This window comes from Petaurus breviceps, unplaced genomic scaffold (assembly GCF_028583685.1).
Source record: "Petaurus breviceps papuanus isolate PSGF00001 unplaced genomic scaffold, PetGlider_PUasm1.0 90977, whole genome shotgun sequence".
Taxonomy (NCBI): Eukaryota; Metazoa; Chordata; class Mammalia; order Diprotodontia; family Petauridae; genus Petaurus; species Petaurus breviceps.
In genome coordinates this window covers 5,576,507-5,593,093 of record NW_027187391.1, presented here as the reverse complement: position 1 = coordinate 5,593,093, position 16,587 = coordinate 5,576,507, and the positions used below count along the sequence as shown (strand labels likewise).

Below are 16,587 nucleotides of genomic sequence, written 5' to 3'. Positions count from 1 at the left end.
AACTTGAGTTTAACTATTTATTAAAGTAGAAAAATCTGGATCAGCAGATACTGATGACTTGGGGGGGGGGCAAAAATGCGATTTGCACATCACAGAATACTCAAAAGAAATGGGTAATGTAGAACTGAGTTTTTAATGAGGAAGCATCAACTGCAAGTATAAAAAAAATTCAATGGAATGTGTGTCTTAACCTTATATACCCAACCTTAGCAATGAAGTTCTATGGCTTTACCATAGGATGTCACGTAATGAATTATGTCCAGACCTAGAATTGTAATTTGTTGGAGTTGATACAAATTTTAAGTTAAATGGGTTTTGATGCTAGACACATTGTAATATAACACTTCACCAACACCTCCCTACTTCCATCCCCACCCCCAAGTAGTCTTAAAAAGTTGACTTGGGGATTGAAGAATCTATCCTGTTAAACAGACTAAATCCTACTTTTAAAATTTTACTAGTATGGTTTTCCCTAGGCTTTACCACTTTCTATAAGGTTAAGTAAAAAGAAAAATCTATATCCTTTGGTGAATTTAGGTGTGATTTTATAAACACAAGTCATGGAAACATTAAAAGGAAAACAAAGCAAAATTCTTTTCCCAACCATCTGGGATAATTTGAGATAGTAACAATATTACCTTTTCCCCAATTTCTTTTTTACAAGATAAAATCCGAAGCCCATGTAATATGATTATATTCTTCTTTCATTACACACCTAAATAAAACTTCAATTACTTGGAACTCAAAGCATAGAAGTTTAGAAGAAATACCAAATAGTGAAGAAAAAAAAAAGAGGGGGTAGACTCATTGGGGATGTATATGGGACAGTGATAGAATATAATTACTTTTGAATCGAACCTGATGAAGTGAAAATTTTAAGTGTCATTAGCAGAACAAGGAAGATGATCCAAAAAGTGAAGGTTTTTTTTTTTTGTGGGGAGGGGGACCAAGGACTACAAACCTATCTTAAGTCCTTTCTAATATGAAGCTAGAAAATATGTGCTCCTCTAATTTTTATGGAGAAAGCCTAGTTTTGTCACTAAAGAGAAATGTATTTGTTATACCTTCCTCTACACATCACTCCAAAGTGTTATTGATCAAACACCCTGGTTGAGTTTAAAAATAAATATAAAAAGAGAAACCAAATCTAGGTGTAAAGAAATAGTGTGAGATTAAAATTTAATAAATCGTGCAGGCTTAATTCTGGGTTACCTTTGAATGTGTTGGCAAATGGAAAAAAAAAAAGTTGCTCTGACAACTTTGCAGTTTGGGATTAACCCACACTAATGTTCCAATGATAACAATGTGGTGTGATGCCAGTTCTGGTTAAATCCTGCACCCTCCCTCCCCCTCCAGGTCCCTTAAGCTCACCATGACCTGCATTGGTGCCCAGTAATTTCTCCTTTGGAATGTTTGTTCTCATCAACAGCTTATTGTTAAAGTGGTCCACTGGGGGGGAGGGGGGGAGGGAAGCAGGAGGGGGACTGGGAGAATGAAGGACCAACCAAAAAATCCAAATGAAAAATATCCCCACCCTTTGTAAATGACTTCTAGAAAAACTGAAATATTTCTTAACTTTTTATTGACATTGGCAAATTAAAATAGAATAAATTAACAAGTATTTTTTCAAAAAAATGTTTTGTACAAAAATACTGTCAAAATTTCCTAAAAAGCTTTCAACACAGTAGTATCTTTTTCATGTACTGAATAAACTATTAGCACAGTGTCAAAAATGTTGAAGACAGAAACAAAATAAAAATCTGTGAAATGTTGCCACTGACTACATTCCACACCATATTATTGTCTGTACATATGGGGGAGGGGGATGGGTAGCAGACTTTAAAGTAACAGTATTACTTTTCCTGATCCAGAATGGTTTGGCCCACATCTGTTTAAACTTCCAGTTTAGCATATTTTTAAAATTAGTCTGTACTCCAATGCATAGTTAAAAATGAAGCGAGATGGCAGCGTTTGTGCAGTAATATCTGCCCTTCAAAGTTCATGCAACCAACTAATGCAATTTTTCCTTCCACTCATAATTTGAATGCAGTTCAGTCATTTGAAACCATCTACAAAATCCACAAGATTAAGCAGTTTGCCAAGATTAATATCTAACAGTTGAGCACTGTAGAAATTAAGTGAGGAAATAAGGAGTAAAAACAACAGAAAAGACCGAGTTAGCTAGATATTACTACTACATAAGGGAGGTGAATGTCAAGGCTACAAAAAACAAAACAGAAAAACAAAAAACAAAAAAGTGGCAGCAATTTTCTTTTAAACCAATTTGTACAAGTTTTATAGTTTACTCTGTTTTCCAAGTTCTCAAACCGTTCAAGACCTGAAAAGCGAGATACTGTGTCTAAGGGAATGTTTTTAATTCACACCGAAAAAGTCGGATCTGTTTCTTTTGTTGTTGTGGTTGTTGTTGTTGTGGTGGTGGTGGTGGTGGTTGTTGTTTAAATTAAGTCAGCAGCTCACTCTGCTAGGCTGCTGTTTGCACACGAAGTCCGTCATAAAATCAAACTCGTTTTGTCCCAGCCAGAGTTCAGGCAGCTCCTTGATGCGGTCCAAACCCATTTCTATCACTAAGGACATGAGCACTTCCTCGTCTATGAAGTCAGTGTCTATGACATTGGGAGGCAGCATCGCAGCAGGGACGTGGGGAACCGAGGAAGGCATGTTGCTGCTGCTGTTGCTGCTGCTACCGCCGCTGTTGCCGCTGCTGTTGCTGTGCTTTGGGTTGCAATCTCTGAAATGCTGGTTCGTCCCGTTCATCTGGTGGCTTGCAGGGTGCAAATCCGGCATATAGTGGTTGTGGGGATATGGGTGATGGTTGAAATACTGGTTGTTTAGCTTCTGCAGCTGCATGCTAGCCGGTAAGGAGCCTCCCTGGCTGGCGACTGGGGGCCCCATGAACTGGGAGTTGTTAAATCTGGCGGTGGGGGGCATAGTGCTGGGGGGGTGCCCTCCATTCACAGTCCCTGGCCCCATGGCATGTCTGATCCCGCTAGTGGCATTCATATTCCCAGCGCCGTAGTGTATATGTTCGCCCATTAAGGCATTGAAGGCGTGTTGTTGTTGTTGCTGGTGGTGGTGATGGGGGCTTGGAAACTGACCCATTCCCATCCGATGAGCAGGGTGGTGATGCAGCCCGTTGGTGCCATCGGGGAAGCGCCCGTGGTTCATGGCCATCATGTGGTCAGCCATTTCCAACCCTGAAAGTTTAAAAAAAATGCAGAGAAGATATATAAATCCCCACCACACGTGTCTCCAGCTTGCAAACCCTGCTCCCTTGCTTCCCTGCTTCTGCCCCCAAACAGAGCTCGCAGCCGCCCTCGGCACACTGAACCAAAGGGTTGCAAGTCCGCAGAGCAATCGCCTGCCGCTGCCGCCGCCTCTCCTGCCCCATACGCCCCACTTCCTAACTCCTGCAGATCTGCCACCCAGAAAAGTGCCCCACACTGCAGAAATCATCCGTTTCGCTGCTGGGAATAGAGCCCAGTGATGCCCCCCAAAAATTCCCCCCAAAATGCACCAAACAGGAGAGGAGGAAGGCTAATCTCCCACAAAAACAAAACAAAAAGCAAAAACAGGGCAGTGGGGGGACGAAAGGCGACACCCCAGAGGAGGTTAATAAAGGAAGTCTCCTTGAACCCCGCCACAAGAACTTTTAGAATGAAATCCACCATACCCATCCTGTTATTTCCTTTGCACAGTCTACTACTCTTGCTGAAGGCAAACCCTGCAAGTTGCAGATTTGCCGGCAACACTTACCTTCTCCGGTCTTTGCTCTTTCTGCTCGGAAGGTTGTTGGTAAAATCGCTCAGTTTAAAAACCGCCCAGCAGCATATAGAGTATTTTCCTGGTTTCCTCCGAGGTCGGTTACGTGATACTATTGCTGTCGTCTTGTTGCTGTTGCTGCTGTGGTTGCTGCTTCGCCTGAAGACCCAAGACCCTTTCTCTTTTATTTTCCCCCTTCCCTTCCCCTTACTCCTCAGCGAGGCTCATCGGCATTTGCCAACAATGAGCTATGTTTCTTACAGCTTTGGCCACAGTTAATATAGGATTTCAGGAAGGGAGGAGCAAAAGCCTCACAGGCAATCAAAACGAAAACCTGGAGTTTAGGCTGGCCCGGCGCAGACTCAACTGGAAGGGATCCAGGTAGTCCAGTCCCCCACTGCAGGGCGGCACGTGTGGGGGATGCTGCTGGCTAGGGGCCCCGCCTGCGGAACGGTGCGCCCCGGCTGCAAATGAAAGGGGGATGCCCTTCTGTCCTCCCCCCCACGCCTGCACTCCCCTACCCCAAGCCTCCTTTTGCGCTTGCCCCTCCCGCACGGAGAATAATGCACCCCGAGACTCGCAGCCCGGGAAACTGAGAGCCTGCCCCGGAGAGATAGCTAAGGGACAGGGCGCACCCAACCCCCTCTCCAACCCCCCCAGAGCCCTAGGGGTGGGGAGTTGGGGGGTTTCTACAGCTGTTACCTCCCCAGACGCCACTACCTAGCTCTTGGCCACCTTCCTAGCTCTTCCTCACCTAGTACCTCGGGAATGCCACCTACAGGATAAAAAGGGAGGGGGGGTAACTCCACCGCCCCCACCTTTCCTCCCTCCGGGATGCAGTTCTGCAACCTTGCCCTGGCTCTCTCCTCCTTGGTTCTCTCAGCGGCTCGAAGAATGGCTGCGCTCCTCCAAGTGCCTTTGAAAGCGCCTGGCAGAAGAATGCCCACACCCCCAAGAAGCCTTTCCCGGGGCTTGCTTTGTGTTACTGGGGAACTGTGTTCTGGCTAGACCCTTTTTTTTTTCTTTTCTTTTCCCCCTATTTGCTTTCAAGGGCAGGGAGGTGGTGGAGTGGGGGAAGGGAGAGAAGGAAAAGCAGCAGCTGTTGCAGGTGGACCAACTGCGGCTAGGCAGGCATGTAAACGGGGCTCCGCCAGCCGGACTCCCCTCTCGCACACAACCCAGGAGATCCGATCCGCGCTTTCAGTGTCACTCTCAGTTCCTCCCGTGGTACGTGTGCTTTTGCTAAGTTTGCGTTTGCTGCTCTTGGTAGCTTTGGCATCCGAGCTGAGGCGTCTCTGCTCTGTAAACAAACTCAGCGATCCTCGTCCCCAGATCCACCTTTTTGCACATACACAGTTTCTTCTGCTGTTGCCCTTGATCCGGGAGGTGGGGGTGTGTGCAAACTTGCACTGCCTCCCTCCAGGCTTTAGCCTGACGGTTTGGGGCTGATTTAGAAGCGAACGGGTTTGTAATTAAGAAATGCAAGGGCTGACTAACGCTGCAGTTGCTGGAAAAGGAAAACAAATAGATAACATGGTAATCGCTTTGTAAATAAAGTAGTTCTGGAGGTGGGCACGTAGCAGCACGTCCCATATCGCGCAGTGCTTACAGACACTACTAGGACTCTTCCTTTTCAGTGAAATTGTTAAGTGAGGCAATATGATAATAATAACCTTGTTCCGCAGAACGCTGCACAACTCGCCTCTTTGCCCATTTGGCTCACTGACGTGCAAATAAAACCCCTAATACCAGTAGTACTAGCTGGTCAGATCTTTCTCTCTCTTTTTCTCACACAAGGAAGCTGAGTGGTTCTCAAGCACAATAATTACCCGCCCCTGTGCCTTGTATCTAGTAAAAATCTTAGCACGTTGGATGAGGACTTATGAGCAGAGTTATTCCTTTGGAGCTCAATAGCCATTGAGGACTTCCTGCTGTGAATGCAGGGGGAGGGTTGGTTTGTTGGTGTTGTTTTGGTCTTTGCTCGCAAGACTTTTTTTTAAAGCCCTTATTTCATGAGAACTGGAAATACTGATAAATTTCCCTTTTCAGGAATTTGCAAAAGATAGCTAATTGGAATGTACTTCCACCCATTACCACACGGTCTGCATCCAACAACGTTTTTGAACATTGTTATCGATTCTTTCCATAGCATCTCATCTCTATGTAGGCAAGACTTGAAACACTCGGAAATATTCTTTTTGGATTCTGACCTAGAGAACTCGTGGCATTACTATATGCAACAGTTTCCCCTCTCCTGTCCACCCTCCCCATTAACCTATGGTTAATGGATGTGCAATTATAGAATCAGAGGCCTGGAATAGACCTCAAGGGATTATTTAGTCCATTTCACAGCTTCCAGGCAGAAGTGTATCTAAAATCAGCTCTCCAAAATATTGCTCTCTCCTATTATTAAACATATCCGCAAAGATCCTACAAGGCTCTGAATAATATATCACTGTCTTGCTGCACCTTGAAATGTTTCTGAATGTCTAGCCTCATTTTTTCCTTTTGCATTTAAGAAATAGAGTTAGCCATCATTTAAGTGAGTGCTGTACAGGAAAAAGCAGGTAGATTAGGAGACAAAGTACCTGGGTTTGAGTCCCGGCTCAGCCACTTGCTACCTCTGTGACCTTGGGCAAGTCTCTTTGCGCCTACAATTGCTGACTTTTAAAATGAAGAGGGTGGATTAGATTCTTCTAACTCTATATTTATGATTTCAAGCAGTGTTGTGTAGTACTAAGTCCATAAAAAGACTCAAAATAACATCCTCCACAGTAGATTTTATTTTTTTGGAGGAGGATAGAGGAGAACTCTAAATTCACAATTAAGTCATATTAAGATTGGTTCCTAGGATTATAGATTAAAGCTGGAAGGGCCCTTAGAACTCATCAAATTCAAGGTCCTTATTGTACAGTAGAGGCACAGAGAGTTGGATGTCTTGCTTCAGGTCACATATCTAGTAAGTGGCAGTAAGGATTCCAGTGCAGGTGCTCAGATTCTAAATCCTCACCTGGAATACCCTCTTTAATAAGAAAGTACTTTATAAATATGTTATGATTATGGATATTCCCTTGTCCTGTACTTAGTGGAAATGGAGAACAGCTTATACAAGACAGTATTGTACCACTGCCTGTACAATGCCCTATTATTCTCTTATGAAATGTAATCAGTGAAGGTGAAGATGGTTTACAAACACTGGTCAGGCACCTTTGATATGAAGGGTAATTCTCTTCTATGCCACTCCAGGGTTAGAGATACTTCACTCTTACCTTATAGTTCAATTGGTACATAAGGGACAGAATTCAGAATGTGCCCCTACTTTGGGGGCTAGTAGAAGAAAAACAAGAGATTCCATCCCCCTCTTTTTCCTCTTATTGTAACCTTGCAACTGGGTCTGTGTTGGCAGGAGGTGAAGAGTGAAAGATGTTACTGTGTTCTTCCTGGGCCACTTGGCCACCTTAACTGGGCAGGATCCCAAGATTGGGGCAACAGTTCCTGATCTTTGCTTTAGACCAGAAGTTTTTCAGTAATGGACCACATGATCAGAAATCCATATGTATGCAGGCCACATGGATTTAATTATAGAATTAATTGCATTTGACTCCAATTACAATTACTAATTGATCCAACCCTGTTAGCATGACACCTGGTGGCAGTCACTTATACAATGGTTGCAGGAGGCAGGTGGTTAGACACTATTGGCCTATTAGTTGGTGTGGGCTAGCTAATTAGGTAAAACATTTATTGCTAAAAATTTCATCTGTGGTCAGGTGGTTTACAATGGAGTCTAAAGTACCAAACACTGTAAACTCAGAGATTACCTTATTAGGGATTATTCACAAAGTGTGGAGATGCTTAGTATAGTGTAAATCTGGGAGAAATATACCCCTTATATTTGCATTTATTTCCTCCTCTTGGAATGACTTCCCCCTTCTCAGTCCACTCCCATGTCCACCTGTAGAAATCTTACTCAGTATTCAAGATCAAGCTCAAGAGAACCCTCCTCTACTAAGCCTCATCTCAAATACTGGATTTGGGGTCTGAAGCCCTGAGTTTTAATTCCTGCTCTGCACTTTTTACTGCCTGTGTGACCTTAGCAACATCACTGAATTTCCCGTGGCCTGTTTCCTAAGCTTCAGAATTAGCCAGGTCCTTTCCAGTTCTACATCCCATGATCCCATTAACTCCCCACTCCCTAGTCAGAAATAACCTGCCCCTATGCTGTGCTTCTAATGCTTTATTTCTATCTATCCTTCAGTTTTTAATTTTTAATCACTTCAAGGTATCATAGCATATTGGGGAAAAAAAGGGGACAGAGTTCAAATCCCCACTAAACACTTGTTAATTTCTTGACCATAGACCAATCAGTTATTCTTCCTGAGACTCAGTTTCCTCACCTGTAAAATGAGGATAGTTAATACCTAGTATACTTACCTCACAGTGCTGTTGTGAGCCTTAAATAAGGCCATGTAAATAGAATGCTTTGTAGATGCAGTTTAGAGCTGGAAAGAACCTCAGGGTTTATTTAGTCCAACAACTCCCTCATTTTACAGATGACTTAAAACAGGCCAAGGGAGGTTAAGAGACTTGTCCAGGGTCACACAAGCAGTAAAAACAGATCAGAACACATATCCTCTGGCTAAGATCTCAGCACTTTTCCACTGAACCTCAGTACTATGTCAATGTCAGCTGTTAGAGTAATTTGTGTTTGTCATTTTCCCCCCTAGCTCCCTGAAGCCCAGATTATTTCTTCCTAACTTTCCTGTCCCACTCTAGCCACACAGATGATATTGGGACCACCCCCTCCCCACTGGAAACTTGAAGTTTGTCCCAGGTCCCTAGGTTCTGATAGGCCAGTTTTTGCCTTATCTGGTAAGGAGCCCAGATCTATATATCACTTCCTGAAAGGCTTCTCAGGTCCAGCCTTCAGACTTTCCTCTCCCTTTGAGATCTCCTATACATGTTGTGGTCCCCCACTAAAATGTAAGCTTCTTGACCAGCAGGCATTATTTTGCCTGTCTTTTTATGCAAGTCCTAGTCCACTGCCTGTCACCCAGTTAAGGGCTTGGTAAATGCTTGCTGATTGGTAGATTTAACAAACACCTACTATGTAGAAAGCATTTTTCTCTTAGGCATGGGGAAATAAAATGCTAATTAAATCATGGTTCCCTCTCTTCGTGAAATTTACAATTCAAGGGGTGGAAAAAGGGATGAAAATGTATGAATGAATCTCAGGTGTAGTAATTAGGCATTTTAGGCACAAGGTACTTTTTTTTAGTATTAGATTACAGATATAATTGAGTATTTGAAAACTATTTTATATTTTTATCAACTTTGATGTGGAAATAGGAAATATTCTCATCAAATTTGTAATTTACTAGTGTTTGGGGGACAGAACAAGAACAGGGACCTCAATTAACTAGAAAAATAGTCCATAAAAATTGGTGAAATTCATTTGGGAAAACTGGAGGGTCCCTTTAGGCACCCAAAACACACTTAGGCAAGTATTAGATGGGGAGATGCTAGTTAGGTAATACAAATATATCCTTAAAGTAGTTTGAGGGTCAGAGTGGACTGCCCATTGACTAGGAGTCAGCAATGGAATGTTGTTATTTAAAAAGGCAAACACTGTAGTTTATTAATAGGAGTACCACATGATAAAGCTGGAAGTAATCCTTTTGCTACACTCCTGTCCACTCCTGGACTTCACATTTTAACAAGGTTGAGAGAAACTGAAGAGGTTACATTAAAAAAGACTAGAAAATACATTTTAAAGGGGGAAAAATAGTGCTTATGAGGGTTGTTTTATCCAGAGAAGAAAAAGCTGAGGGTTGACTTAATAAATGTGCTCAAATATACAAATAATTATAATGAGGTGGACCTTTCCCAGCTGTTTTCTATCACTAGTGAGGCCCTAATAGAAAGGATTTAAACTGCATAAAGAAATTTATATTAGACATAAAATCACAGTCATAGAATGCTAGAGGACTTCTAGTTCAATGCCACTCTCATTTATTTAACAGATGGGGAAACTGAGGCTTATAGGAAAGAACCCATGAATAAGTTCTTAATTATAATGGCTGTTGAATATTGGAGTACACTAATCAAAGAGGCCTAAGACTTGCCTTTAGAAGTCAGATTGATGTAATGTAAAGAACACTGAATTTCAAGTAAGGAGACAGTTTTAGACCTTGTTCTGTACCTAACTTGGTTTGTGCCTCAGGAGTGTGACAACAGTTCTGATCTTGATTTTCTCATCTGTAAATAGGTGAGCTAATCAAGATCATTCCCAAGATCTCCTATAGCTCTAACATTTTTATTACAATGACTTAATAGAATAGAAAAGAAGATTATTATTAGAAAAGAAGATTATTACTAGTATAGTAAGGCATTATTAGTGGCAGAGAAGAGGAAGAAAAGTAGATCTAAATTAATAGTGTGAATTGTAGAAAATATTTTATTTGTAGGTTTATTATTTTCAATTATATATACATATGTATATATGTATGTATGTATGTATGTGTACATACTTTTTTTAAGGTTTTATTTTAATTTTTGGTCAGGACTGTGATTTCATTGGTATAGGGAATTCTCTGGTGAGAAAACTCCCTTCACCAGTGCAAATCAGCAAATGTTCTACAATTTATGGCCTTAGAGAATTGCCCAGGACATTGATGGGTTAAGTGACTTGTCTAGGATCACACGGCTAGTATGCATCAGGAATAGGACTTCAGGGTACTTGGAAACATTCTACAGCTTTCCTTTTTTTTGTTTGTTTTTGCTTTTTGGAAGGGCGAAGGCAGGGCAGTTGGGGTTAAGTGACTTGCTCAAGGTCACACAACTGATAAGTATTAAGTGTCTGAGGTCAGATTTGAACTCAGGGCCTCCTGACTCCAGGGCTGGTGCTCTATTCACAGCACCACCTAGCCACCCCCATTCTGTAGCTTTCTTATGTATTTCAACTTTGTGTACTACTTGTATAGTACACAAGTACATTCCAGTTATGAACATTGTATCTAGAGGTGGGAACCTGAGTTCAAATCCCTACCCCTATGCTTACTAGCTGTTCTGAACTTGGACAAATCATTAATTAATAACAACAACAACAACAACGGATATTAACTCATTATTTTTGCCCCCAAGCTCTTCTGTCTTATGAATTTTCCTGTTGTTGAGGACACTGCCATCTTCCCAGTCACACAGGCTCCCAACCTGATTTCATCCTCATCTTCTCTCTTATGCTCACTCTACATATCCATTCTTTTGCCAATCTTCTCATTCCTCTTGGGTGTGTATGTGTGTTTATCTTACATGTTCATTCCACAAATCCAATCTGTTCTCAGTCTTTTCATTTCTCCCTTTACAACATCTCCCATATACCTCCCCTTCTCTTTATTCATATAGCCACCATATTGGAGCAGCTTCTCACCAACTTACACCTGGACTATTGCCTTCTGCTTAGACTTGCTGATTTGTTTCTCCCCACTTAAATATATTCTCCACTCAGCTACCAGAGTGTTTTCCTAAAGTACAGGTCTGAATATGCCATCACCCTACTCAATGACTCCAGTAGTTTCTTGTTCTTTAAAGGACCAAATACAAATTACTCTGGTTGGCATGTAAGGCTATTCAGAACTTTTCCCCTTCCTATCTTTCTAGTCTTCTTAAACTGGACTGCCCTCCTTTATTACAGCTGTCGCTCAAACATGATAGTCCATTTCCAAACTCCTAGCCTTTTTGGTGACTGTCCGCCCATGCCTGGAATGCTCTTCCTTCTCCTCTCACCTACTCAATTTCCTGCCTTTCTTGACTCAACTCAAGTCCCACTTTCTGCAGGAGACCTTTCCAGGTCTCACTTCTAGGTCTTCCTTCTAAGCTTACCTTCTTACATACTACCTTTGTACATATCATGTATCCATGTAGTTGTTTGTGTGTTGTTTCCCCTATTAGAATGTAAACTCTTGAAAGGCAGGGACCTTATTTTTATCTTCCTTTGTATCCTGAGGATTTAGCACAGTCTCTAGTGCATAGAAATACTTAATAAATGATTTTGACTGATTTATATAGCACATTAAGAGTTGTAAGGCATTACAAATACATTACCTCATTTGATTCTAATGATAATGTCACAAAATAGCTACTATTGGTGTTTATGTGTACATTATATATATGCATATATATACATATATATGTGCATATATATGTATATACTGTTTTTTTTAGCAGAAGAGAAAAACTGAGACCCAGAAAGCTAAGTAACTTGCATTGTCCCATACCTAGAATTGTCAGGCAGGTGTCTAAATTAGGTCTCTCTTTACTCCAAATCCAGTACTCTTTCTACTACATCATGCTGCCTTAGTTTCCTTATCCATAAAAGAGGGATAATAACAGCACTTCTACTAGCTACCTTGAAGGATTGTTTCTAGGAAGGTGTTTTATAGACTTTAAAGTGCTTAATAATTGTGAGTTACTAGTATTAGACTATCACTTTATATTATCTGTGTACAAAGAATTTGAAGTGGAGGCCTAATTAATGATTTAAATGTATTTTGAGGACATAGAGTATTATTTAGTTATTTTTGTATCTTCCCCATTCCCTTGAAAAAAAAAGTAGGCACTTTAAAATGGCTGTTGGTTGAATCAGTGAATGCCCTTGGTTATCCTGTAGAGTTTTTTAAAAAGTTTTTTTCTCAAATATCAGGAAGCTATTTCTCTTTTCCCATTAAAGTCTCCCTCAAAACCTTTTCTTGTTATAAAAAATTTTGTTGCCATATTGTTGACCTCAGTTTTGCATACTTAAATATTCTCTTGGAGCCAGAACAGCTTAGACATGGGTATATCCTCCATAGATTCAATTTGCAACCTAGTCTAGACTGACTCCTCATCCTGTGGGATTCTTGTCTATTCTCTCCCATAGATCCTCCACAGAGTTTGCTTGAGATCTTTCTACATTTCCTGAGTAACAGTACAGTACTTTGGCTATCTGTTTTTCCTCTTTTCCACTACATGACCAACTCCTTTTCTGATCATGCATTTCCTGAATGATATCTCTTCTGCCACTGCCTCTTTTCACATATCATATATTTTTCCATTGTCCTTTGGGGCCTCCAGAATTTAGATTCTTTGGGGATTGTGGTGGTGCAAGATTAACAAACCACCTAGTATCTCTAGGGTAACATCTGCATTGAAAATACAGAACTTTTTGCAAGGAGCAGCTTGGACTCATTGAAAGGGAAGGGAATAAGCATTTATATAGTGCATGCTATATGCCAGGTATTGTACTAAGTCCTGTTACAAATAGTATCACATTTGAAAGCACTGAAAAATTTTCCCCACTCAATCTGGCAATTTTCCTGCTCTTCAGGTCTTGGTCCAGCTCATTTTCTATCTGTGCTGCTGTTCCAGAAATATTTACTCAGGTACTAACTCAGCTGATTATTCATCTAATTGTATGTTAAAGTCTCAATAAAGGGAGTTTTTCATCTATTATTTTTCCCTGTAGGATATAGGGTGGCATAGTAGATGGAGGGTGGGCCTCAGAGTAAAGAATACCTAGTTTTGAGGCCTATCTCTGACATGTATTATCTGTGTGACCCTAGAAAAAAGTTATATAATCTCCTAGTGTTCCAGAGAGTTTTGTAAGGGTGTAACTTATAGAATTGTAGCTGGTCTGTCTCACTGGAGGGAGTTTCTACACCGAGTTCCCCAGATGGAAAAAATCATGGGTCTAGACCAAAAAAAAATTTGGGGGGGGGGAGGGGAGTTGACTTCTTTTGAACAATTATATATCTCATTTAGGAATACATAATTTTCTAGGGCTAGATACAATCAGAACAATATTATCTATAAACAGGAGCATCTGGAGGACCTTATGACCATCTATAAGGAATCTCTTTCATCTGGATCTTGAACAGAACATCCTCCGTAACAGTGGTGAAAACCTTTGCTGAGCAGATGCTTCCCTGACTTAAGTTCTACTTGAAGTTAATAATCAGAGGGCCTGTTGAACAGTTATCTCTGTGGTTTCATTTATTAAGGAGTTTTGTATTTCTCTACATGTGCATAAGAGACTCCTTGTTGGAGGAGAGCCATTAAGGCTCTACTGAGTCAAATGCTTTTTTGTAACCAACAAACAATAAACACTGCAGGTTATTGTATTCTCTGAACCCTTCAGTCAACTGAATGTCTGTAAAGATGTGGTCTGCTATGTAGGAAATTGTTTGCAAAACTCTTCCTGTTCCTTTTTCTCAATTTCATCAAGGATACAAATATTACATGAATATACCATCCTCACAATAATTTTTATAAAGATGAGAAAGTAAGCACAGAAATCATTATTTTTTTTTATTCTTCCTGGATTGCTTTTTTGCTGGGTAATAATTTAGTTTTTGCCTTTTTTTCTTTTTTCTTTTTCTGGTATCTTCCCTTTCCTGAGATTGCTTGTAAAATGATCTCTTGATGATTTCAAAATTGATCATATGATCAAATAGATTAAGAACCAGAAGGAACCTTAGAGGCTGCATAATTCAACTCCCTTATTTTGAGACATAGGACTAAGGCCTAGACAGAAAAGTGATTTGCCAAAGACCAAATAGGTAGACATGGAATCAGGATTTGAACCCAACTCTTAAGATACAAAATCCAGTCTTCACTTATTTATTTGTTCATTCATTAATTTACTGCTGTACCACACTGGCCTATTATGTTGATTTTAGCATGTATTTCTTCAGTATATACTCTATCTGATCCGGTTTTTCTTCCTGGTTTTAAGCCCCAGTTCTATTTTCCTCACTGGAAAATGAGATATTAAGGTACAAATGTTGTGGTTTCACTGTCATTGATAATCAAAAACATCATTATGGAAATATTTGCAATTTTGTTCCATTTTCTTTTTGTTATCTACCTGTCAGTTTCATCTGTGGAGGCTCTTGTGATGCTATTGCTCACTTTGGTCTCATGCTAAACTATAGATTTTGTTTTGTTTCCTTTGGTTTTATTTTTAATGATCAATCAAGAAACATCTATTAAGCAATTTCTATGTGCCGGGGATTGTGGGGATATAAAAAGCCACAAAATTCAGCTGCTGCCCTCAAGGAGCTTACAATCTAATGGGGGGACCACAACATGCAAACAAATATACACAAAGTAAGCTATATACAAGATAAGTAGTAAATAATTAACAGAGGGAAGGCATTAGGATTAAGAGGGGTTGGGATAGGGGTGACTAGGTGGTACAGTGAATAGAGCACCTGCCCTGTAGTCAGGAGGACCCGAGTTCAAGTCCCGCCTCAGAAACTTAACACTTATTAGCTGTGTGACCTTGGGCAAGTCACTTAGCCCCTAATTGCCCTTCCTTCTCCCCCTCCAAAAAAGAAAAAAAGCAAAAAAAAAAAGAGGGGTTGGAGAAGACTTCTAATAAAAGATAGGATTTAATAATGCTTATAATCTTGCCATCCTCAGCCATTTTCTTTTTTCTTTCTTTGTTATGAACTCAATAAAAAAAAAGAATAGGAAAGAGGATTATATAGGAAATTATGTTAGGTATAGTTCTTTTTAAATTTCATTTTAAATTTAACATGATGATCACAAAATTACCCTGTTTGTCTGTGCTCCTTTCTGAACTTCTTTCTGCTCTCTTCTTTGTATTTTTAAATGTTTCGTTGATACTTTCTCCTTTTTCCTTTTTTTTGTATCACTCTCATTATCTACCATTTTCTTTCACCTTCTACCTTCTCCCCTTCCCTTCTTCTTCCAAATATAATCTTATAATATTGTAGCCAGGCAAAATAAATCAACACAATACATTGACTATGTTGATAAATGCATGTTTCTGTAAATTTAGTCCATCACTTTTCTGCCAGAGGATGGAGTCTGGGGTATGCTTCACTATCTATCTTGTGAAGTTGTGATTAGTCACTGCATTGTTCAGAGCACTGAAGTCCTTCAAAGTTGTTTTCATTTACATTATTATATAGTATAAATTATTCTCCTGGTTCTTCTCATTTTACTCTTCTTCTGTTTGTGAATGTCTTGAACTAGGTGACTGGATCCATCATATCAATCACTTCTTTTGGTACAATTATATTCCACTACCTTCATATGCCACTGTTTGCTCAGCCATTCCCCAACTTATGAGCACTCATTTTGTTTCCAGTTCTTTACTATAAAATAAAGTGCTGTTACTGATATATTTGTATATACTAGTCCTTTCCTTCTATTTTTGACATGTTGGGAATATATATCTGGAAGTACTATTGTTAGGACAAAGTATATATACTATTTAGGGACTTTGAGTATTAATTATTTTACAGCTTCACTTACAGTGCCTTCTGCCCTCCTATAACCCCTTCCAACAATTGCCATTTCCCTCTTTTATCATCTTTGTCAATCTGATCGTAACAAGATGGAAACTTTTAATTTGCGTTTTTCTTAAATTATTATATTAATGATTTGGAACATTTTTTTTTCCCCATATGGTTGATGATAGCTTGTAACTCTTCTTTTGAAAACTGATTCATGACCATTGTACATTTGACTTTTGGTGAATGGATTTTGTTCTAATATATTTATATTAATTCCCTATATATCTTGGAAATTAGACCTTTATCAGGACTATTTGCCACACAAAATACTTTCCCCAGGTAACTGCCTCCCTTGTAATTCTAATTGCATTGATTTTGCTTGGCAAAAACTTTTTAAATTTTATATGGTAATTGAAATTTTCTTTTTCTTTTTTTTTGAGATTCCCGTTTACCCCTTGGTTAGGTAAGAATTCTTTCCCTAGCCATAGCTGTGAAAGATATCTCT

General features: G+C 40.0%; 1 protein-coding gene and 1 long non-coding RNA gene across 3 annotated transcripts in view; one reads left to right on the top strand and one right to left on the bottom strand.

The window, feature by feature from the left end:
- Positions 1–1,565: 1,565 nt before the first annotated feature.
- Positions 1,566–4,059, bottom strand: CITED2 (Cbp/p300 interacting transactivator with Glu/Asp rich carboxy-terminal domain 2). The gene is made up of 2 exons (XM_069077156.1): positions 3,775–4,059; positions 1,566–3,215 (listed from the first exon to the last, which is right to left on the bottom strand). The coding sequence occupies exon 2, from the start codon at positions 3,205–3,207 to the stop codon at positions 2,467–2,469; it is 741 nt and encodes a 246-aa protein (XP_068933257.1). The 5' UTR covers positions 3,208–3,215; positions 3,775–4,059; the 3' UTR covers positions 1,566–2,466.
- The window catches only part of LOC138153028 (uncharacterized), a 31,561-nt gene continuing 19,032 nt past the window's right edge, over positions 4,059–16,587 (top strand). Inside the window, exon 1 of one of the 2 annotated variants that reach the window (XR_011166274.1) lies at positions 4,059–4,161. This is a non-coding gene — a long non-coding RNA (uncharacterized lncRNA). Of the gene's footprint in view, positions 4,162–4,204; positions 5,008–16,587 lie in introns of those variants that run through there. The other variant, XR_011166275.1, reaches the window with a different exon arrangement.